Genomic DNA, 22,888 nt, shown 5'->3' on the forward strand with positions numbered 1-22,888 from the left:
GTAAGAGAGGAAAGGAGATGATGGAGAGGAGGAAGAAATTATGTACTTTCCTCTTAGTCTGAACTCACATAAATTTTTGTTCTGCTGTCAGAACCTCATTCTCTCCTAATGGGAGAGAAAATCTGCTGGGAGATCATGAAGGAAGCAAAAGAGTATTATCCTATATGTTGATGTAAGGACAGACGGAAAAGTGATATATATTCCTGCAGTCTTTGTTAATCTATGGTGGGGTGACTGTGACATCTTTTGCCGAGTGCAACGATGTCTATTGTACAGTACTTTTTCTCCATCAAAAACATTTTATATGTAATTCACATGCTTTCTTCCATTGCTAGTTTCAAATACATGACTAACCGAGGTGAAGATTATAAAACCACCAAAGTCTCATTTTAGACAAGATCCATATTGCTTAAAAAACTAACAGCTTCAAAAAGATCTGAAGTAATCTCAGTGTATGGGCCAAGGTATTCAGTAGCATTTATGAATAAATTTTAAATGATCTTTAAGACAGGACCTCATCCTTCCAATATTTTTAAAAATGGTATCCTTAGATGCCTAATGACTTGGGTGCTTTGAAAACAGGAGTTGCATAAGTCACATAACCCATTTTTTAGGTATCATTCTAAGGTGCCATTACAACAAAATAATTGGAAGTTTCATTTATTTTGCATGGCTTGAATCCTAATGTGAATATAAAGTAAACTGACTTTTCTGAAAATATTAGAAGCTTAACATTGAAAATTTAAATTTTGATTAGTAGTTTTCAGTAACTGTAAATACAACTTGCCCTCTATACATTTTTAAAAGTAATTACAATGTGTCTGTAGCATCCTGATAGTATTGCTTTGATACTGTTGTTATTATATTATGGTAACACCGTTCTCTGTGAGGTAAATGAAATATTTGTTGTTGTGCAGCTTGCAAATAAACTTTTCTTGCATTTCATTGAACATCCTTCCTCTGTAAATAATCAAAAAAGCTAAACAAGTCAGTTGAATGCCTTAAAGCACTGATTCTAAATCTTTTTCTTCCAGATCTTTTACAATGTATTTTTTAGTTCTTCCTGGACAGAGGACATTTTAATTTTTGGAGTGAGGAGACAAGGCACACCGTGTTTTCTCGAGAGCATGTCACCAGGAGTGACGAGGAGACAAGGTTGATTCAGCTGGGAGGTAGTGGTCAAGGCATGGAGAGGACTAACAGGACAAAGGGACATAGCAGCACAGAATGCTGGACGAGAGGAAGCCAGAGATCCCATCGCAGGAGTTTCTGTGGAGCATGCGAAACTCAGCACGATAAAACTTACAGCTCACAAAAGACTGCATTCCCTCCAGTCTCTGCTGCGCCATCTCCAGCCCCCAAACCAATGTTAGTTGTCCCTGTTCTGCTCTGCTGCTGCTATGTCACCTCCAGGGTATGTTCTGCAACTCTCAAGAAAGATGATCAGGCCTTTCGCTTTGAGTACCTCTGTCTCACAGCAAAGTAAAAAAAGAAACCTCACAGAACACAAAATCTTACCTCAACAATATCCGAATTTGTTCGACTCTCATGTGGCTCGTTGTATTCGGTGTATTTCAGCAACACTTTGTCCATATCAGTGCTGGCATACTGGAACAGTTTGTTGGTGCTGTTGAAGATGATCAGAGCAATCTCACAGTCACACAAAACACTCAGCTCATAAGCCTTCTTCATTAACCCAAATTTCCTCTTTGTAAATGTCACCTGGGAAAAAAAGAAGAAAGAAAGGTCCGTCAAAAATCCCCAAGTTAGTCTTTATAGTCCTTCTTCTTTTTTTGGAAATACAATGTGCAACTGCTGTAGTCATTGCATTGAAAATGTTCAGAAGGCAATCACATAAATATAAATACAGTCTCAGAATATAAGTATGTGCGTCTGTGTCATTTAAGTGAGGAAATAGACATAATTCTCACTGCACAAAACTGGGGCTACAGGTAAAGAGCATGGGACATTTTCATTGAACAGTGCAATGAAGTGTGGATACTTCATCTTTCTCTGTAGCTTTTTAATTCATATGTTCTTTATACTGCATGCATCTTTCCCATCAATGTTTTAAAACTGCATCTCAGATCTGCAGATGTAAATAGTTTGAACATGTGGAGTCAATTCTTATTTTAATAGTGACTTACTTTGATCCTCCAACTCCTGCTAGATTTTTAGTGGAAGAAATTATTTCATACAGAATTTAAGTTGTGTGTTTATATGAACAACATATCTGTTTCACACTCACAATAATCTTGAAGAAATATGTAGTGTTAAAAATTCAAACACTCATGGAAGAAATGAGAAATTTAAAGCATGAGTGAAGAACAAACAATAGTTGGCCAGTAACAAACACCACCTTTGAAACAAGGTCTTTTCTAAAGACAGATGTAGCACACTTTATTTAACTTCAAATTAGATGCTTAGAAATACAAACTACCATTTTTTAGTACAAAGGACTTCGGGTCATATTATATAGGAAAATATAGGGATGTACTTAAAAGTTCTCACTAGGCCAGCTAACGCTCTGACATGCAAAACCTAAGCAGCATGAAAAACATCGTTACTCTGTCCAAAACCATAATTTTCCATAGGGACTGTTCTGACAATGAAAGCTCTACACAGCAAATATTTTTTTTTCTCTTCTTTTCTGCACTAGCTTACAAGTTCCAGTAAGACATGTGACTCAGAAACTACCACGAGCTGTTCAAGCTAATTGTATGGCTGAGTTTTTATCCTTTTTCTGTTTCTTCATATATGCAATTTGCATTAAGTGTATACAATGACTGTGATTTTTTTTTACATCTATTTTTTCTCTAATGATTTTCAGGGACAAGAATTTTTAAGATGAAAATACAGTTTTGCTAAGCTTATTATTAATCAAATTTAACATGTAGTCAAGGTATTTGATACGACAAGGGCAGGCATGCAACCAAGTTTATAGGTCTGCTTAATCCTGCACTTGTTGCTACCATTCCTTAATACTCATAAGCGGTAGCACCTCTGCACTTTAATGCTGAGGCAAGAAGATTCGTCTGTACATGGCTCATATGGCTGCTGTTTTATCTTGTCACACTCCTAATGCAAGTTAATGCTAACTGCGACCCCAGACTACCTTAAAATCCCAGCACATCCGGCCATGGAAAACGTGACCTTTAAGTATTGCTAATCCCTATTTGCTAGTGTATCTCAGAAAGATGAGGCTCTGTGCCAATACTATGAACATTTATTCTCCCAAATGTATACTGAATGTTATTCCTCTTATTGTCATTTCAATCTCTTTAGCCTCTGTCAACATACTGTTAAGAAAAGATGGATTGCCATTAAATACAATTAGTCAAGCGTTTTAAAAACACACTTTCCACAGCACTGCTCTCAAGTATGCATAATGGATAGTAGGTTCTTTCTAAATTAGTCTGTCTCAATGGCTTTTGATATTTGGAATGAATAACGAGATAGGTAACAAAACTTCATTCAAATTCTGAAAAGAATCTTTCAAATGCTCCTACAATGTTCTTCCTGATTACAGAGAATTGCAATGCATTTGTTGAAACATATATATGTATATTTACACATAAAAGCATGTTTTAGAAAAATCTAAACATACAGAAAAAAAAATGTACTAACTCAACATATTTTTTTGCATCTAAAATGCCTTTCAATCAACTTTTTGACCACAGTGCTGTAGGTGGAGTGTCTCTGTACAGTATGGTTTCTGTTGCACAGAAACCTCAGAATTTAGCATGTTACAGCTTCTTACCATCAAAGTACACTCCAGTACAGAAATATCTTTAAAGCCACTGCTTGTGTTTACTGTTAGGTGCTCCTGAACATGTAGAATAACCACACAGCTGTGCAGCACAGCACATACTTATTTCATAATACTGATCACCAGAATGTTACTAGTTAGAGTTCCTTTTTGTGGAAAGTGAAAAAAAGAACAAATCAGCCAGATCTTTTTTTTTTTTCCTTCTCTAAAATATAATCTTAATTGCTCTGAATTTGATTTGCTTGTAACTCCTTGATCTTTCTAACATTTTCTAAATCTATCAGACAGTGCTTTCCTGCTACTGTTGATAAATGTGTTTCAAAAAATTGTATCTACTACTGTTTCTATGGTAATCTGGAATATTACTTTTTCTTTTACATATGCCATTCATTGTGGCTTATATTGACATATATATATATAAAAAACATATATATGCAAATTTGTCATGCTTTTACAACAGTTTATAGTAGAGGTGAACTTGTCTTTTCAAATGTATAGTGAAAGGTCAGTAGCTTCAGGAAAAATTAAGAATACTCTTCAAGCCATTTAAAAACAATGGGTTTTTTCATACTTTCTTCTATGTGGCTACATAAGGAAGATGAATATAATTCTCTTCCATATGCTAAAATATTTTTGTGAGCAATATAAGCAGACAGCATCCTCATTACTTTTTTTGGGTCTCAATTTGTTAATAATTTCTTATGTTAACCAGAATCACCCAAAGTATCTAAAAAATATTGTCAAGGGAAATAGATAACATTCTAGTATTACAGAAATTTTGCTGTGTGGTAAAAATTGGCATAAATTATTTTAAATGTTTGTTCTCTTTTGTCTAAGTGGAAAGCAGTGTGCAACCTACACTTAAGAAGCTTTGAGTACACTTGAACTGACTCAGTGCCGAGAATGAAGAAGACACACACAATCTGCACGAACACAAGCTTTTGAGTAGCTGTAGCTATAGTACCAAAAATCCAGGTGGTCACATAGTCTTATTGTGATATACTGCATTCAAAGTTCCCAGTCATGACAGCACCATGTAACAATGGACAAAGTAATTTTGTCATTTGACATAAAGAACACTAGCAAGACTGAAAGAAAACACACATACAGTGGGACAACTCATCAACATATTTAAAAAAGCACATAGAAGAAGTGTATGCATTTCAATAACTTTTCAATATTTAACTTTTTTTCCAGCAGCAAGAATCAAATCACCGCATTTTATTTCCAGATGATATTAAAGAAGACATAATTATTATCTCTGCTGTCTAAACAACTGCTAATTTGTAGGTGTTTTCAGTTCACAAATTTTCTCCATTTTAGGAGAATGACAGGCAATTTAGGAGGTCCTTCTCTTTCTGGGATGTAATATTTTATAATGACACTGTGAGAACTGGGAAGAATGAAAGTGGAGTGGAGGGAGGAAGTGAAACAGATAAGAGGCCAGTATTCAACTATCTTTAAAACCTCTTTAAGCACGTGTATCTAAAATGCAAGGGTTGAAACACCAACATAGTTTCTAAACACTGTAATGAGGTGCTTTTATGCATGGTTTTACATGTATTGCAAAAAGAGCAGTGTGTGGAGAGTACCACTTTTACCTCTGAAACATACAAAAAAATAACCTGATTCCATCCCTTCATATTAACTGAAAACCTTCTAGTCCGTTACTATTTGTTTTAGCACTATTGTTATTTTACTTATTTAAAGGTTATTTTTAAAAATTTAAGAACCAAATTGGCCTTGTAACAGGAACGGTGGTACCAAGAAGCCTGCAGCATTTTTGTATATGAAGAAGCATAAACGCTGATGAATTTATAGGCTGTGAGCAAGTCAGATGCTGCTTTCAAGCATCGGGAGAACTACATAAAAAAACCCCCAACAAGTAGCCAGCTTCCAACTTTCTTGATATAAATCAAGACAAGCTTTTTATGCATTTTGGATTAAATTCTGACTACAGGTGAAACGCACTGTATGTGCTAAAGGAAAGGCATTGACAAAAGAGGACTGTTAAAAGGATGTTTTTCCACTTTTACTCTGCCTCTTCTTCAATACCATGGAAACACCTCTCAACTAGCTCTTCATGCCTAAAGCTGCAAGAGTCTTCTGAGAGATGGTTCATGGACTAGTTGTTGCAATGTCTGTAAGTGGGGCTGTAGACAGCCTGAATTCAAGTGTGCATATGCTCCATTTAGTGGCCCAGAGCAGACGTTCTTGTTTAATTGCTATTATGTAAAACTTACACTAAATTAACTAGAAGATAATGTTGCTTAGTTGCAAGTATACATTCTTTCATGTGCTGAAATTTAAATTTAAATGTGTGTATATGTAAATAGTAATACTGGCCACTGGTAATAGTCTTTATCTAGCTAAATTTGTAACAACTATACGCGTCTTATAAATCTTAATACATCAGTGAAGCAACGTATCCCATTTAATGAATACAGCCTTCAGGATACATTATTTATCTTTGTCGCGATGTAGTCTTTGCTTCTTTCTGTATTTTTTTGGTGGGAGTTGGTTTGGGATTTTTTTTTTTTTTTTTTTAATTCAGGTCCTTCTAATACTTTTGCTGACATCTCACACACCCCGAGTGAGAGGCTGAGCCATAACAGCACTCTGTATTTATCAGTAACAGCCATAGCATATTTGCTAATATTTTGTTTTAAAAGGAGCAGTCCTGTGATCTTTCAAGCAATTCAGTCCAGCCAGTGGCAAAATATCAGTGTTCCCCTTGCTTCTTCCTATCCTGATTACAAAGATATACAGCTGCTGACATAGTAAATGAGAGAAACAGAGAATTTGCACATAATCCTTCCCATATACATTTCCTGCCACTGAACATGTATGAGTAAAAATCAGGGACCACCAATGCACAGAAGTATCTGATATGGATACTGCCTGGTCAAGAAGAAATATTGTTCTTTTTGTTCTTATTTCATCTGGAATATCTAAATTTCTGACAGAGACTAGAGCAAGCATGGTAGATACAACGTATGTGACAAAAAGGAAGTACTAAACCAAAGGGCTCTTGATGAAAATCTCACTGCCAGACACCTAATCCTATCGTATGTTGAAACCCCAAATAGCTACTTAAGAGGCAACAGCTCTTGTCATACTCCCTCTTCCCCTTCTTCCTATTTGATTGTTGTTCAGATCTGTTTATCCTATGAAGAGCCCTGGCTGCAACATTCTTTACAGTAACCCTCGGTGGGACTGGGAAGCGGCACCAGTGCAGGATTCATTCTAGACAAACCTTCCTTTATCCAATATCATGTCATATTAAATGAAAGACCCTTTAAAGAGCAGTGAAGGACATTCAGCAGCCTGCTTCCATATTCTTACAACCCTCCAGCATAACTTACAGGGATCAGACAGCAGTGATTTATGCTGGTAAAAGAGCTATTGTCCCAGAAAGCCTCAAGCATATTGAGCTACTACTTGCTGAATAGTCCAGATAAAAAGGAGTTCTAAGCACGATGCCCTAAAATTAAAGCTATAACAAATAAAATGTTCATGATTAATCTGTATAAGAAGGAAGGTTTTGTCCTTGTGTGTTATGCCCCATTTTTAGATATTAGTACATAAATAACAGATCAAATACTTAAAATAGTGATATTATTCAGTCTGCCCAGATCTGACACATGATGTGGATCTCTCATACAAATTTTTTCTTTGTACATAAAGAGAGTAGGGACAATTGGAAGATGTGTTAATTAACAGATTACATAGCAATTTGGAAATTAGAAGGTTAGCCAGTATCAATATGCTTCCCACATTAACTTACAAATCAAGATCTAAAAACAGACAGGGATGCCAGAATAATAATGGTTAATGTCTGATACTTCATTTCCTTTTGTTGAATCAGAGAGATAAGATTAAGTCCATTATATATAGATGTACAGATACATATGTATTTTAGGCAAAAACCATCATCTCTATCAAAAGCATAGTAGCTAATACCATATACAAGAAAGCTGACTTTTTTTTTTTTTTCTGTATGCTATCACCAGTTCTGGCAGGTACAAATAGATGTTTAGGGTAAAAAACATGTTTACTAGTTCTGTGCTGCTAAAATGTTCATAAGGTAAAGGTCAAAGTATATTTCATTCCCTGCTGAGCAAAGAGTCAGGAAGCACATTTGTCTGCATTTCCTGTCATAACAGGAAGAGTGTAACTTCTTCCTCTCTACAATGGCTTCAGTTCTGCTTCCCACCTCCAGCTCATTCTCCCCCAGGGCTTTCCAAACTATTCCTTCCAAGACAGCAAGGCTGTGCCTGTGTCTGTATTGGTTTTCAGCTCTGCTGTGTTGGCAGATGCCTCATTCACTACAGCATTCTCCTTACTTAGGCTTCTTGCTCACACTTCAAATTAGAAGTAATTTGACCTAAATATTTACCTTACGCTAATTCACTCTAAATTATGCTCAGAACATATATTTGCAATACAAGCACACTTACCCTTTAAATATAATACATTCTAGAAATTCACGGTTCAGTTCAGCAGCTCTCTTAAAACTTTACTTCTCAGGTGGTCTGGCATAATGTGAAAAGCGCTGCCGGAGTTGCACAGATCACTAGGATTTATAAGTCATGAAAACTTGGGGTGTATTTTTTTCTTACAGAAACCTAACTTTACCTCTGAAAAACACAGAACCAAGGCCTATGCTATATTCCAAGTATATATCTTCTTGTGTGCAATTTAATGTAAGCAAGAGGAGTTCAAATTTGTAAAAGATAAAAAGCATGTAATGTTTAAGACAAAGGTTCACTGAAGAGAATGATGCTTAGTTGCACAGTTAAGAAGTTATGTTTTCATATGAAAATATTTCACTGGGGGGGAAAATCAGATCTTGGATAAAATGAAGACACCCCACCAGGGAAGACTGAAAATATCAGGAGATTCGTGGAAAAAAGTTTTCTATCTAACTCATGCACTTATAGCACTAATATGCAAGGCTCTTCTCTCTTTCTACAGGCGAGCTTCTGTTTCAGACAATAGTCTCTTACTCTTTCCTTTTAAATAGAGCTGAAACACAGATAAAAATAGATACAGGAGGCTGAAATTAGTTTTGAAACTAGCAGCATTAGCTATCAAAGTCAGTAGAACAAATCTAGGTCTTCCTGCAAATGGTCATTTCCCTCCAGGATATTCTTCCCCTGCCCTGTACCCTCACTTTACTTATCTGCTTTAATTTATTCTCTACTGAACTGGTAACTGCAGTGAGTCTTGGTGTATAGCTTTACAGATTTGCTGGAATCAAAGCATGATTAAAAGTCTATGCATGAAAAAGTTAAACAGCAAGTGTTTGTTATTGTCACACCCCAAAGAATTTCACAGACATAATACTTTTAAAAAGGGTGTCTTACTGTTTAAGCACCTTACGATTGAAGTGTACACTTCCTATGGTATTTAATAACACTTACGCTCCCAGCAGCTCATTACAAATTGGAAGAGATGTTTTAAAGAGTATGCAGAACCATTAGCTAACCTCAACACAGTTTTAACTGTGGATCTGACAACAGCACGATTCACAAGCATGAAAAAAAAAACATAACTAATAAGCAAGATGATCAGAGGGATAAAAAATGTTGGATCACCACATAAGATGTGATATTTCTTAATACTAACTAGAAAAACCAGTGTATTAAAAGCAAGAGGGTCCTCCAAATGCGATACCAGAATGCCATTGGGTCAATATGCCCTTTTTCCTGGGTCAGTGTACCTCTGGATTTAGCTCACAGGCCATAGATTTAATGAGATATTTTCTAAGTGACCTCATATAAAAGTAATACAATATCATTTACGTCATTACACCTATTTATTTCAGCCTTGGGCAGCCCTCCCTGGACTGTTGCAAAGAGTGTTTCAGATGATCCCAGTCTACAGCAGACCACAAAAGCCTCTTGTTAAAACTAATAAAATATTTCAAACTGATGAAAAACAAATAGGAAAAATACAAGGACTTTTCTGAGGCAGATGAATGCAAATTTTACTTCATGTGTTGACTATAACATAGCTAGTTGAACTGTTTTTTTCAATCAAGAAAACACATGAAAATAAAGGTCACCCATGTTTTTGCAAATGCCCTTCCTCTTTTTTTTCCAAGCAACTCTGAATTCATCACAGCAGCCTTCTCTGATCTGCCCGATTGCAATACTGCACAAAGAACTTGTAGCAGTCAAGAGATTCCAATATCAGATGTTAGTCCTAATATTTTTGGATATCGGTTCTATTGGTGATGCAACTAATATCATCTATGCGGTCTACTCGAATGGGCTGTTGACAAAACTGCCACAATCTCATGAGCCTGAGCAACACTACTAAACATTCATTCCAAATTTATGAAGACTATATTATCCAGCATCGGAATAATAAAGTCTGGTCACATTGCCTGCTTATAACAGGATTCTCTTGAGAGTTATCATTTCCATTTAATATCATGATGGTAACTAAACTACACAACCAAACACACATTTACTCTAGCCCTGGCAGTTGTTCATATTGCTCCTCCCTGTAGCTAAAAGCATAGTGAAAGGGATTTTTTCCGATGAGCTTTTCTGAAACTTTCACAACTGAAGAGAATTTGTGATCACTCACAGAAGATTCAAACATTCTTGCCACCTTTGTCACCACACAGTAACTATGAGGGCCAGGAAAACATAGCCAACTGTCAGCCCACATGAAACAACATTAAATTAATGGCTCTTCCAAATTAAAAGCCTGAATTCTGCACTCAAGTCAATGACAGAGCTTTTATGCAGTCCAGGGTGAAAGGACTGCGCCTCTAATGTCTAGGTTGCAGTATTTTTTGTTTAATTTATCCCAAAACATCAAAGTTTCAAATAGTTTTTGGAAATGTTCAGATCATATCCCCATACTGCACATTTCTATGAGATTTGCAGCTAGACATATGACTCTGGACAGTTTCAACTTACTTTTATTACCAGTATAGTCACTGAAGTCCACAAATCCAACCAAATAGACTTGTTCAGAAGAAGGGAGGTCAGCACTATTTTTGTCCTTCACAATCCACTCATACAAGCACTTTGAACAGTAGGGGAGTGTCCCACCACAGCAGACAGTAGTGTGGAAGAAAACAGCTGTTATAGTAATAGAGCAAGTACTCCATTTGATGGTTAACGTAAATAGCTAGTCAGGACACTGGGCAAATGAGTGGAAAAGCAAAGACAGAAATCACCTTCCATGGGTCTTGTAACAGCTTGGACCCTTTTGCAAAAACTCTGTTAGCCAAACAGATTCACCCTTGCACTAAGAGAGGGCAGAAGAATTAAACTATTGCTAAATCATCTCATTCGATGAACATTCCACCTATTTTCCCCTGCATGCGCTGTCCTGTAGAGAATTCATGTGCTTGAAAACAGCTGAGGATGCACTGTCTGTATAGATCATATTCCCATCCAACATGCCTTGCATTGTGAAATCACACAGAGTCTGAATATAGGCAACAATAAGGCAGTTTCAAGTCAACAGATTTGCTCCTGTTCTTGCAAATTGCTGCTGTTTTTGCAAACATCTTTTGGTGGGGCAGTAAGAAAAAAGCCTCCATCCATATAATGGTAAATGGAGCTACAAATAAGCTTTATGGAACTGTGCTTCAGGTGGTGTCTTAATTTTATTAATTAAAAACTTTTAACCTTTTTTTTTTTCCAAGTGCAACCTTTTAATCTGTTCTGTGCATTCAAATATATTTATGTCACTAAATTAAAAAAAAATTAGGAATATAAATCACTAACTATTTTAAGATTACTGGAAGTTTGTAAGTTAGAAAACAAATAAACTGATGCAGCTTCACTGAAGCTGCAATAGTTTATGGAATACTTTATTTTAAGAAACAGTAATGCTTGTGAAGGAAATGTTTAAAAGCTCAATCAGCTATTAGTGAAAATCCAGTTGTGTTTAATCACATATATCACTACAACTAAAAAACCTGATCCCACAGTCCAAATGAATCAATGGAAATCTTATCATTGGCTTCACTGGGCTCTAAATCAGGGCACTAAATGAAAGGAAGATAAAACTGGTAGAAAATTCTCTAAATAACATTTCAATATATTAGGATAAATGAGAAGCTCAATTGAGCCAATTATGTGGAGGGTAAACTAATGTAAGTCTATACCTTCAGCCTCACAGTGACTAATCAACAAGATATTATCAAATATTATATTATAATAACATTAAGTATAAAACTTACATAATTATAGAAGTATATATTGTATTCAAATATTATATAATATCAAATATTATCAGGGCGTGTAGTGATAGGACAAGCAGCAACAGTTTAAATCTGAAGGAGGATAGGCTTAGACACTAGGAAGAAATTTTTCCCTGAAAGGGTGGCAAGGCAGTATCCCAGGTTGCCCAGAGAAGCTGTGGATGCCCCATCCCTGGAGGGGTTCAAGGCCAGGGTGGATGAGGCTTTGAGCAACCTGGGCTAGTGGAAGGTGACCCTGCCCATGGCAGGGGGGTGGGAATCCATTATATTTTTTGTTTGGAACTCAATTATATTTATGGTCCCTTCCAACCCAAACCATTCTATGATTCTATGAAATGCTAGCAAGATAAATGCTGTCTTCGCTGACACTACAGTTGTTAGTATTCTAGCGTTATTGTTTTATTCATAATTATTAATTCTGAAAGCTGGTGCTAGAAGTCTTGAAACTCAACTGTGAATGACTTGAAAGACTAGCTGTCTTAAATTTTTACAGTAAATTTAGCCTCCTGAATAATATCTCTTTGACAAAACTGAGAATTAAGTTCTCTGAAAATCCTGTATTTCAGTAAGCAAATTGACACTGAGGCTACTGTACAAGCTAATGTTACTAACTGCAAAATTTTGCAGTATAATTTACAAAATAATTCAGGTTCACTTCAAAAAGAAACCATGGTCGTATGGGAAAGTTCCAAACAACTAGTGTCTTAATGTTTAAAGATAAATTCAGTTCAATATTTTGAAACTAATTTCAATTCCAAGCTGTTAAGCCCATTAAAATAAATATAGTGATGGTTCTATATTGACAGAAATTGCTTTTTGGCTTGGCCCATGATAATAGGCAACCTCTAGGGAAAACAAAAAATATATCCATCATAATACAGTTTTGCTTTTATGCATGATTTTCTGCCATGGAGAAAACAAGTGACTACTAACACTACAAAATTTAAAAATTACTGGAAAGTATATTTAAAGATTATAATTTTTGTTACGCCTAGGCTGAGTTTTTTATGGCTTTATAAAATCCTTGAAGACTAACAACATAACTTCTTAAAAAACAACCTGAATATATGAAGAAATTTATAGAGAAAGTTAATAGAACAAATATATTTATAGTAATGCAGTATCAAGTTCTTAAAGAACAGCTACTGAAGATGACTCCTAAATTGCAACCACAGGTCTGAAGAACACTAATCATAGTGTTAAATAATTTTATGAGAGTTTCTCACACTTGTGCATCTCCAGTTTCAACAAAATGTCCATCCACTTACGTCAAATGTAAACAGCTGTATCTTTTCACCAATTTTATTTTAAGATGCCAGTTGTTGAATTTTATTTTTCTGAAAACAGGAAAGCAGTTTCTCTAATTTATGACCATATTTTAACTAGCAGAGATAGTGCTGATAATATGTGACGGCTACTCAGCCATTTTATCTAAAGCAGTGGTAATAATTAATTAACCACTCCTACTGGACCTATTTAGCCATAGCATCAGTCACGGAGACTTTGTTTCATAACTACAACACGCCAATATTATTGTACGTGGGTTTTAGAATCCATTAGGCTACTCAAATTATTTTTAAAATTCAGACAGGAAAAGAAGAGATTTTTTATGAAGTAATGTAATTTTTATATGAAGGAGGTAAAAACAAAAACACTGCAAATGTAGAAACATAAATAATTTGGATCTATGAATTTAAATGCAAGTCCTCCTGCAAATAAACTCATACCCTGCATTCTGCAATAACTTGCAGATGCGCTTAACCATGTATATTACACACTGAAGTCACAGCGAGCGCAGAGGGGGTGCAAAGCAGAGCATACACTTCAGTCTTTGTAGAATCAAGGCCTCTAGTAATAAATTCCCAACTACACGTGTTACTAAACTTGAAAAAAACCGGTATGTGAGGTTTCTGGTTGTTTCTAAAAGTACTTTTTCTTTGATAGTCTAGCATATATTGTGTATATGTATACATATATGTGGGTATATGTATATGTACATTAAGTTATCAAATTTTTAATCACTTATGAGAATAAGTCACCTTAGAAATATAATATGCTGTTCAAATACTGTATTTTTGCTACTCACCTGTCTGTTACGTTCATCCATAATCCTTGTAATCTGAATCTTTTTTCTCCCCATAGTCCCCGTTTTTTTTTCTCTCCTTCTTCCTTAAAGTTATGTATTTTTCCCTTCTCTTTTCTTCCTCTTACCCGCTTCCTCAAAACAAACCTCCTTCTTCAGCACTTGCACTACTCAGTTCACAGCCCCCTGCATCCGTTCCTGCTAAACACAGAAAGAAAATAAAATATTACTACAAACCTGGTAACTAGATGAATTGATAACTTGCTGACCAAACATCCTAATTATAATTTAGTGTATAAGTAAATAATGATAAAAATTTACTGCTTCTATATAATAAATAATGCATAGAGAAATAATAATCTAATTCAAAGGCCTCTTTTTATGAACTAACCCAACAATATATCAAGAAATGAAGAAAAAGACTGAAACACGCATTGCCAAAACTTTAATGGAATTAGGTGTCTCTATTTTTAAATATCACTCACTGCTCTAATATGAAAAATTACCTAAATCAGAGACTTAATGAACCTTTCTGTACCTATGTACGCAAAGTAGGCCTGCTAATTCATTTCTGAAGGGAAAACAATCTTCTGTTTTGACAGCAGAGGTGATAATGTCCCTCTTTATGCAAATAGGATGGACCTTTATTAAAGTTATTTGATATATGAGAGATGTCAGCTACTTTAAATCCAGAATTTTTAACCTTATTCTTTAAGAATATAGATTAGTGCAAGCATTACTCAAGATACTTGAAGTAAACCGTAGTGCGTTTTTCCTCATTTCATTTCAATGTAAATTCTAAAAAGTTCTGATGAATGATTTATAACGAGCAAACGTACATCTTTCCTTATAAAAATTCTTTCATCAAAAGACAACTTACATAGCACAGAATAATAGGGACAGATGACAATTTAAGACGTTTTGAAAAATATTTTCACAGTTTTAGTAATGCACTAACTCCCGAACTTTACAATACTGGCTCTATTGCAGTACTTGGACAGTTATATGCAATGTATAAAAATACATAAAGCAGTACACTTTCCATATTTTACAAAATGTCATAAATCACAAAATTAATTTTCATCAAAGTATTTTTAGCAATAAAAGACATGATAGAAATATAAGAAAAAACAGAAATTATGTTCAGTCTAGTACTAAAGTAAAAAATGCAATTTTTTTTCATTTTTAACCTTCATTTACCGTATTTTTATATTTACATATTTTGAACAGAACAGCACAGAGTTCTTTTAAATACAGAAGAGAAAAAAGGAATTGAACAAGACTAATTTAAAATAATTTTTTTAAGTTTTCATGTTAGATCCATAGTGTATTAAAAATCTTGCCTTCAAAATAAAAACTCAGTAATTTTAAAACAGAGGCTGGTGTTTCCTTACTTATTTTAAGCTTGTAGTCTCGCAGCCAACCTGGTAAATTCTCACAATATGTTATGTAACACTAAGCCGATGTCCTGGCCATTTAATCCATTGTTTGGCTCTGATTCAAAGCTACTGAGGTAGAAAAGCTAGACCTCACTCATTCTGATCTTCAATTCTCTCTTGATTTTCTTTGCATACATTACACTTTAAGCTGCTCAAGTGTTTTATAGCTCTAAGAAAAAAATAAGTTAACAAACAAGCAGTCATTCTGAGTTTTCTAACTGGCCACTATGACATAATTAATCTGCTGGGCAAAACACATTTTCAAGTATAACACATTACCTTTCTGTACATGAATGCCTTTTTATATTATTTGATAGGCATATTTATATATGCCTAAATCATTACCATAAAGCATAACACGGAACAATTCATATTGCCAATATAATAAAGTATAAAGGCTGCAAAAAATTTTTGCTGCTTTTTACTTGTTGGAAAACAGTTCAGCTTATCACTGCTTAAAAAGACACAAAGGTGCTTGATCACATTTACAGGAAAAAATAAATGTAAAAAACTTTGAAATAAATTAAGTTGATTAAACAGTTTTATAAAACTTTTTTCCAAACAAAGCTAGGAGACAGTTTTATCTGATATTCAGTGTTGACAAACAAACCCAGTCTATTTTTAGAAGCAGTTTTAAATTTCCTCAGACTGGGTTTCTTTCCTGTTTTTCCTATAGTCTTACCTCTGATACAAAGAGCAAGTTAGAATGGTGTTTCCCATGCACATGCAGGACCCAAAGGAGTCTAAAAGGCTTTCTCTGTAACAGTAAGCCAATGCGCTAATCCACAGCAAATGCATATGGAACAATTTCCTTTCCTTTCATTCAGCTGAAGCCAGTGGCACTATCGGCTTACAGCACTACGCCTGCCCTAAGCTCTTATTCACTGCAAGGTGGAAGGTCAGGGTGGACTGATTAGAGCAGTGGTGACAGGTTAGCAAGGATGAGAGCTGCTCTGCAGATCAAGATGCTGATGCTGGGTGAGTTCAGAAAAATCACTGAATACTCAGAAAATCTACCAGGAAGGACAAAAATCTTAGTGGAGGAGCAATATGTTGCGTCCCTCCCACACACACTTATTAGTTCCACATTTAAGACCAGTCTACAAACAAGAAAAAACTTTTATAGACAGCTTAAAGTCAGAAAACTTAAAATTCCTATAATCTACACAAAATTATCTTAAAGTAATTAATGAAACACTCGATGAGCAGAATTTTGGTCTTCATTACCTGTAGTAATCCACTAAGTACACTAGTTTTAAGAGGAAAAATGTGAAGGAAAATAAAATTGAAGGGGACCCAGGATGATTTTGTTATTAAATATTATCATACAATCTGAGAGAATCTGAAGGAGAAGACACAATGTGTTAGGTCGTATGTATCCAACATACAATTTGCAAAGAAACACAATTTTGCCTCAACAGGCAGATGGCTAAGTTTCTTGCAATGATGAAAAAACTATCTCTCCTGTTTGTTTTTTGCTTACTAGTCTAATTCCAAATAAAAGCTTTTCAGTTTTTCTAGCAAATTTATTTCCTTTAAAAAAAATTACCCTAATTTTACTGCTACTGTAAGGAAATTGGGAATGCTCTGGTATTCTCTATATCTGTCTTACTCTTTTACACATACCTATATCAACAAATACTGCTTCACATGCAATTCTTACTATGTGATTGCCTATAGTTCTATTAATTTCATTAGTATATACATTTGCACATGCACATATATAAAGCAGATAGCTGGATTGATTCCAGATCAATTAGATTCAGATGGGTAAATCAAGAAATCTGATTCAAGGGCTATAACCTTCAAAGGCTGGTGACGTCTGAGTCAAACAGAATGTAAAGAACTCCGGAGACCAACAAATCCCCAAGGCTCCTTTAGGACTTCACCAGCATTCTCAATACTTTTTGAAAGTTCTTGCAGGATTGAGGATTACATATTAAGTATTTAAAGTTCCTCTTAACTGATAAAATTGTATTTCCCTAACACTAATAAAGCACACTACCTAGAAAAGTTGAAGGTACTACAAAACTCAAATAGTACTGCAGGCTTTCATTATCCAAGTGAATCTAAAAAGAAATTCAAAGTAATTCCAGAAGCTTTGTTGAAGTAATTCTCCACATAAAAGAAACATTCCGACGTAATGACATGGTTACATGCAAACAAATTGCACTTAAAGAAACACATAGTTATATGCTATGGTGTTACAGTCTTCAGTGTTGTGGGTTTTTTTTTTGTTTTTTGTTTTTTTTTTTTGTTTTTTTGTTTTTTTTCTGCAAGCCCAAACATAAAAAAAAAAAAAAAATCAGACTGCTTACAAAAAGAGGAACTTCATTTTTGGCAGGCTTCTGTTCACTATATGATTTCACAGAGGCAGCGGTAGCTGACAGAAGGTTGATCTGAGCCTTGAGGAAGGAAAAGAGCTAATGGACAAATACAGCAGCTCACTTGACTGCTCCTGTCTCTCTTTTGTACATGCTCACACAGATATACACACATGCGCACACATACACACACACACGCACACATACACACGCACACTCGCTATCCCTTCTCTGCAGCACAGAAGAATCTTGATAGAATGGCAGGAAACACGCACAGAATGGTCAGGGAAGGATATGATGTCAGCAACCACAAACAATAAAAGGTGTAAAGGTGCTTCCTTCCCTAAACTGTTCCAGAAGTGCAAAATGGGAACCAAAACTCTCCACTTCCTTCTCTGAGCAGAACTGTCTGAATCTGCTCTGCTGCAACACCCCAGACAGAGAGTTCTTTGAACAGTCACAACAGATGCAATAAGGAGTATCCAAACAGGAGAGTCAAAATATTTAATTTATAAACAAGAAGGCAGCCAGAGAAAAACTAAGTTAAAATGTGCTAGGGTTGAGCATTTTCATGGTTGCTTTACAAAAGAAACAAACTTGCCATAAAGATGTCCCTGTTCCATTAAGCGGCTTGCATTCTGAGTGGATTAATTAAATTAAAACTAAAGAAACAAACAAATTTTTTTTCTATTATCCTGATGTAAGGAAGCAAACAAAAAAAAAAAGCAGTCCCTATTCTCTTACCTTTCATATCTTGATAAATAAAAGTAACTCCAAAGACCTATGTAATCTTTTTATGCAAGCCTTTCTGTTTACTCAAAAGAGTTTTGAATCAGAATCTAAATAAAAATCTTAAGGTACTGAGCAAGAATACATCAGCTACTTTCTGATGAAAAATTAGCTGCAAAACCTGCAGCATAACAGTGAAAATCCACAGTGAGGAACACATATTCAAATAAAATGGTCACTGAAATATTTTCTGTAAAAGCGCTATCTGACTATGTTCCACGTACAAAGACAGACACACATTGAAGAAACAGCTGGGCATACTGCATCCAGCAACAACACCCCTCATTTTGGGTCTGTCACCTTGAGCTGGATAAAGTTGAAAGAAATAGAGAAAAGGGTGAAAGTAATTACCATCTTTCATGTTATCTGACTGAAATCAGCTGACATTAAAGAGAGACAGGGTACCCCACATTCAATGTGATTTGGCTGCATGGTCATTACAGAAGACGCAGTTCGGGCTATTAACGGAAAGGTTATGATAAAATTCTGTATGTCATCACCACAGCAATACATCAGTAAAGCAGAAATGGCACAATCCACAGTGGTTATCCAGGCAGAAAGCCATGCAACAAATGAATCTGAGTCATCTTAAGGTTTCAAACATCTGTTCACAACACCCTGATTTAGAAATTAAACATAACCTACATTTATGTGTTTTGATCTTACGGCCAGGCTGCCACATGAAAAGATTGGAAGGGAGTTCATTTTAATCTACTAAATTTAACTCTCAAGAGATCATGCGTTTTGCTACAGGAACTAAAAGACAAACATTTAAGCCATAATGGATATAGTGCAACAGATGAAATACTAAAGACTGCTAGACTGAGAGTACATTTAACTGCAAAAGTCTGTACCTAAAGAAAATATTTGTAATCTTTAACTACCAAAGTTTATTAATCATTTATCTAACCTCAGTCCTGATTTATGGCATGAGTTTAATTTATAATGGAGAACAACTCATGGGCAATGAAGTTCTGCATCAAAGCAGGAGTAGAATGTTCATAAATTTGCAAACTGAAAAATCATTCCCTATAGTTCAGCTTTAATCTACTAATATTTCAGTAATTTTACTACTGATTTTGAAAGCATCTGCTGAATTTGTGAGAGTTGAGATTCCAACTTATTATTTATTTGTTTATTTGTTTATAAAGGATAGCATAACCTGTTTATTTTTAAGCCTGAGCTTCAGGAAATATACCTAATTTGATTTTTACATTTATATTTGAACATATTCCTATTACACTGACAATGTAGCAATGAATTGCAGAAAATTCCTCTATGACACAACCAAGGTACTGTGTCATAATCAATACCATTGTTTGTATGCCTAGGAGGAAGAGGTATGAGAATATCAAGCATCGTGAATTTCTTGTGGTCACTGTAGGTTACGACTCAAACACTGTTGATACCCAAGTTATCTCACAGAGCAAGAACTTATGCAATGTGAATAGAACAGTTTCAGTTGCTATTGTTTTGCAAAGTTCCCTTGAAAAGATTTTTTGGTCAAACTAAGCATCATTGCCAAAACAGTGGAGAAGATGGTACTTCCCATTAGTAGCCCTACTTCATTAGCCACAGACCCTGCTTTTCAAGGTCTGAGTTAACCAGACACTGAATATCTAGTCTATAGTCACCTATGGACTTAAGCTGATCCACGCCTCTATGAAAAGGGAAGGAGTGTCTTCAGCTTACCTTCCAGAGGATGTGCTGATAGTCGTCCATCAGGCACAGTGAAGGGGGGTTTTCTGAATAGTACATACAAGTTACACCAAACCTGGGCACGCTGATAAAGATCCATGACAGGAGGCCAAAGGCCTTCCAAGTGATTGTGGAATTTGCCACAGATGGTGAGTCATTCCTTGCAGCGGTGCACCAAAAGAGGAAGCAACCACTGAGAATCTAGATGAAAACTGATTGCCTGTAGACCAGTAAGAAGAGGTATGTGCCTGCTACGCTTGATGAAGAAAGGAAGATTTGGCTAATTTACAACATTTCTGAAGAACAGATGAGGAAGAGTATTTGATTTGTAAAGCAAAGAAGGCAGACAGTAATGCATATTTTAAAGAAAGCAATTAAGTGAAATGCTAGTATACTAAAAAATGTACCTGTGAAAAGTTGATTTTAAATCTACAATGACTAGCAGGTCATATTTCAGTGTCTTCCCATCACCCAGTTGAAAAAAAATGGAAAGCAAATCGTTTGAAGAAAAAGTTTGCAGGTTTATGATTAAGTTCATGATGTACCTTTGGCAGCTAGACAGACATAATGGGAGTCTGAACAATAAATATGGAATAAGATCCTTGAAGTGCTTGGGAGACTGTCTCAAGCTTAACAGTTTATTGAATCAGACAACCTAATAATACAAGAGAAAAAATAAAGGAATGAAAACTAAATCACCTAATTGGTCTGAAATGGAGACAGGGACTAGGAATGGAAACCCGTCTGAAAACGGAGTAGGGAAATTGGACTGCAGCAATTTCAGCTAGGAGTCTCAATAGTGTTGAGCTAATAATTTGACTGAATTGCGTTATAGTTAATAGGTGTGTAATAAATATCTTGAAAGGTGTTTTACAAATTCAGTCTGTCATTTAATCAGCTGGAGAAGGGGAAGCATTTCAGTGGTCAAGAGAGTATGATTTAGCACCTTGTGCGCCGAAAAGGTGTCTTGGAACTATTCTGATCTTGGTCTAGCTATATTTAAAGACATCTTACATACTGGGTAAGATACTAGTGCTTACAGTTTGGAAGCAGTCATACACAAAGACAAAGGACTTTGGAGAGTGTTGGCTTATTACAGGAAAAGCTGAAGATCTCTGGAGTTAAGTCATTGCATCACCTGAAAGCAGTCTCTAGCTGTGGTTAGATTTGGTTTTACAGATTTGTTACTAGTGCTTGTATGGGAGGAAGTCGGTGGTGGGGAACATAAATTCCCACAATGGCTTTTAAGAATCAGGGGACAATTCCAGGTATTATTGGAAAAAGCTATGTACTGCAGTACCAAAACACAGTCTGAACCTGGACACAACTGCTTGGTAATGCCAATTCCAGTGTCAGACAATTTTAGATCGTCCTCTATTGAAGAAAGTAAGGATTGATTCTCAAAAGGATTGTTTGTTACCAGAAAAGATTTTTGATTCTGCTTATAATTTGCCAAATTGCAGAAATGCAAGCAAGCTTGTACATGCACTTAAACAGGAGAGCTACAGACAGCAGTGTCTGAACTATGGTCAATAATCAGTCTTGAAATAATAAGCAGAGTAGATGGAGAAGAGAATTAAATTTGGGGTAGAACAGGTGCATTTGTTCAGATCTGCACAGACCTGGTCTCCTTAATCTTCATCCAACAATCTCTACAGGAATTTTATACACTGACCCAGGATCCTCCCTTTTCTCACTCAAAGGTCACTGTAATCATGCCTATCTATGTTTAACAACACAAGCTGAGTTCTGCTCTTATAGGTTTGTGCTGCACCACCACTTCATCGCTGTGAGAAGGAACAAAGATTTCCTCCTAATAACCACATTTTGACAAGGGATATCTTACACATTTGCAAATGAAACTTTTCTGAAGTTTTTAGAGAAAAGAGAAGGCTTTTAGAAAAAGGACTTTTGTGGCATGAATAAACAGGACGAAAGATAAGAGGAACCCAAAGTCTCTTTAAAGTACTGAGCAAATAAATGAGTGAGCACTGTATTTTGTTCAAAGGCTAAGCTGAAAACTAGAAAAGATCATCTAAGGAGGCAGAATATTGATAAAACTGAGGATGAAAGTACCTTAAAATGGGGAATGTAAGTGTAGAAATTAAGAGAAGAAAAAATGAGATGTGAATAAGTTCCTCATTAAAAGAAAATGGCCTCTATCAGACAACAGATTCTATAGAAATATTGTGGCAGTGTTAATAAAAGGAATCCTTTTGAAGATGACCAAAGTGAATGCCAAAAATTGTCAAGGTAAAGCCTGAATGAAAGTAAAACTGTTTCGTGTTATTGATGGGAAAAAATCTTAACCATAAATATGTTAAGGTAGTATAACATTTTTTTCTGGCTGGGAAGTGTTGCTCATGGTGTTGCCATTTTAAGAGTAATTTGAGTAAGGATTGGAAGATAAAAGAAGGTAGAAGGGGTAGGATGACTACTGGCAAGCATAACTTCTGTGATCAAATAGACCTGGATACTTGAAAAAAAAAAAGACAACAAAGAATTTTGTTAGGTATTATTTTATGGAGTTTTGTGATTTGATGGTAAAGG

At 35.5% G+C, this 22,888-nt stretch overlaps 1 protein-coding gene across 1 annotated transcript; it reads right to left on the reverse strand.

Moving 5' to 3' along the window:
- Positions 1–1,518: 1,518 nt before the first annotated feature.
- Positions 1,519–14,145, reverse strand: LOC104461321 (myocyte-specific enhancer factor 2C-like; the record flags this gene model as incomplete). The annotated part of the gene is made up of 2 exons (XM_010072863.1): positions 14,092–14,145; positions 1,519–1,722 (listed from the first exon to the last, which is right to left on the reverse strand). Coding segments are annotated over exons 1-2 (258 nt in total), but the record flags the coding sequence as incomplete, so codon positions are not given.
- Between the last annotated feature and the right edge of the window lie 8,743 nt (positions 14,146–22,888).

Source organism: Pterocles gutturalis, unplaced genomic scaffold (genome assembly GCF_000699245.1).
Source record: "Pterocles gutturalis isolate BGI_N339 unplaced genomic scaffold, ASM69924v1 scaffold36997, whole genome shotgun sequence".
Lineage (NCBI taxonomy): Eukaryota > Metazoa > Chordata > Aves > Pterocliformes > Pteroclidae > Pterocles > Pterocles gutturalis.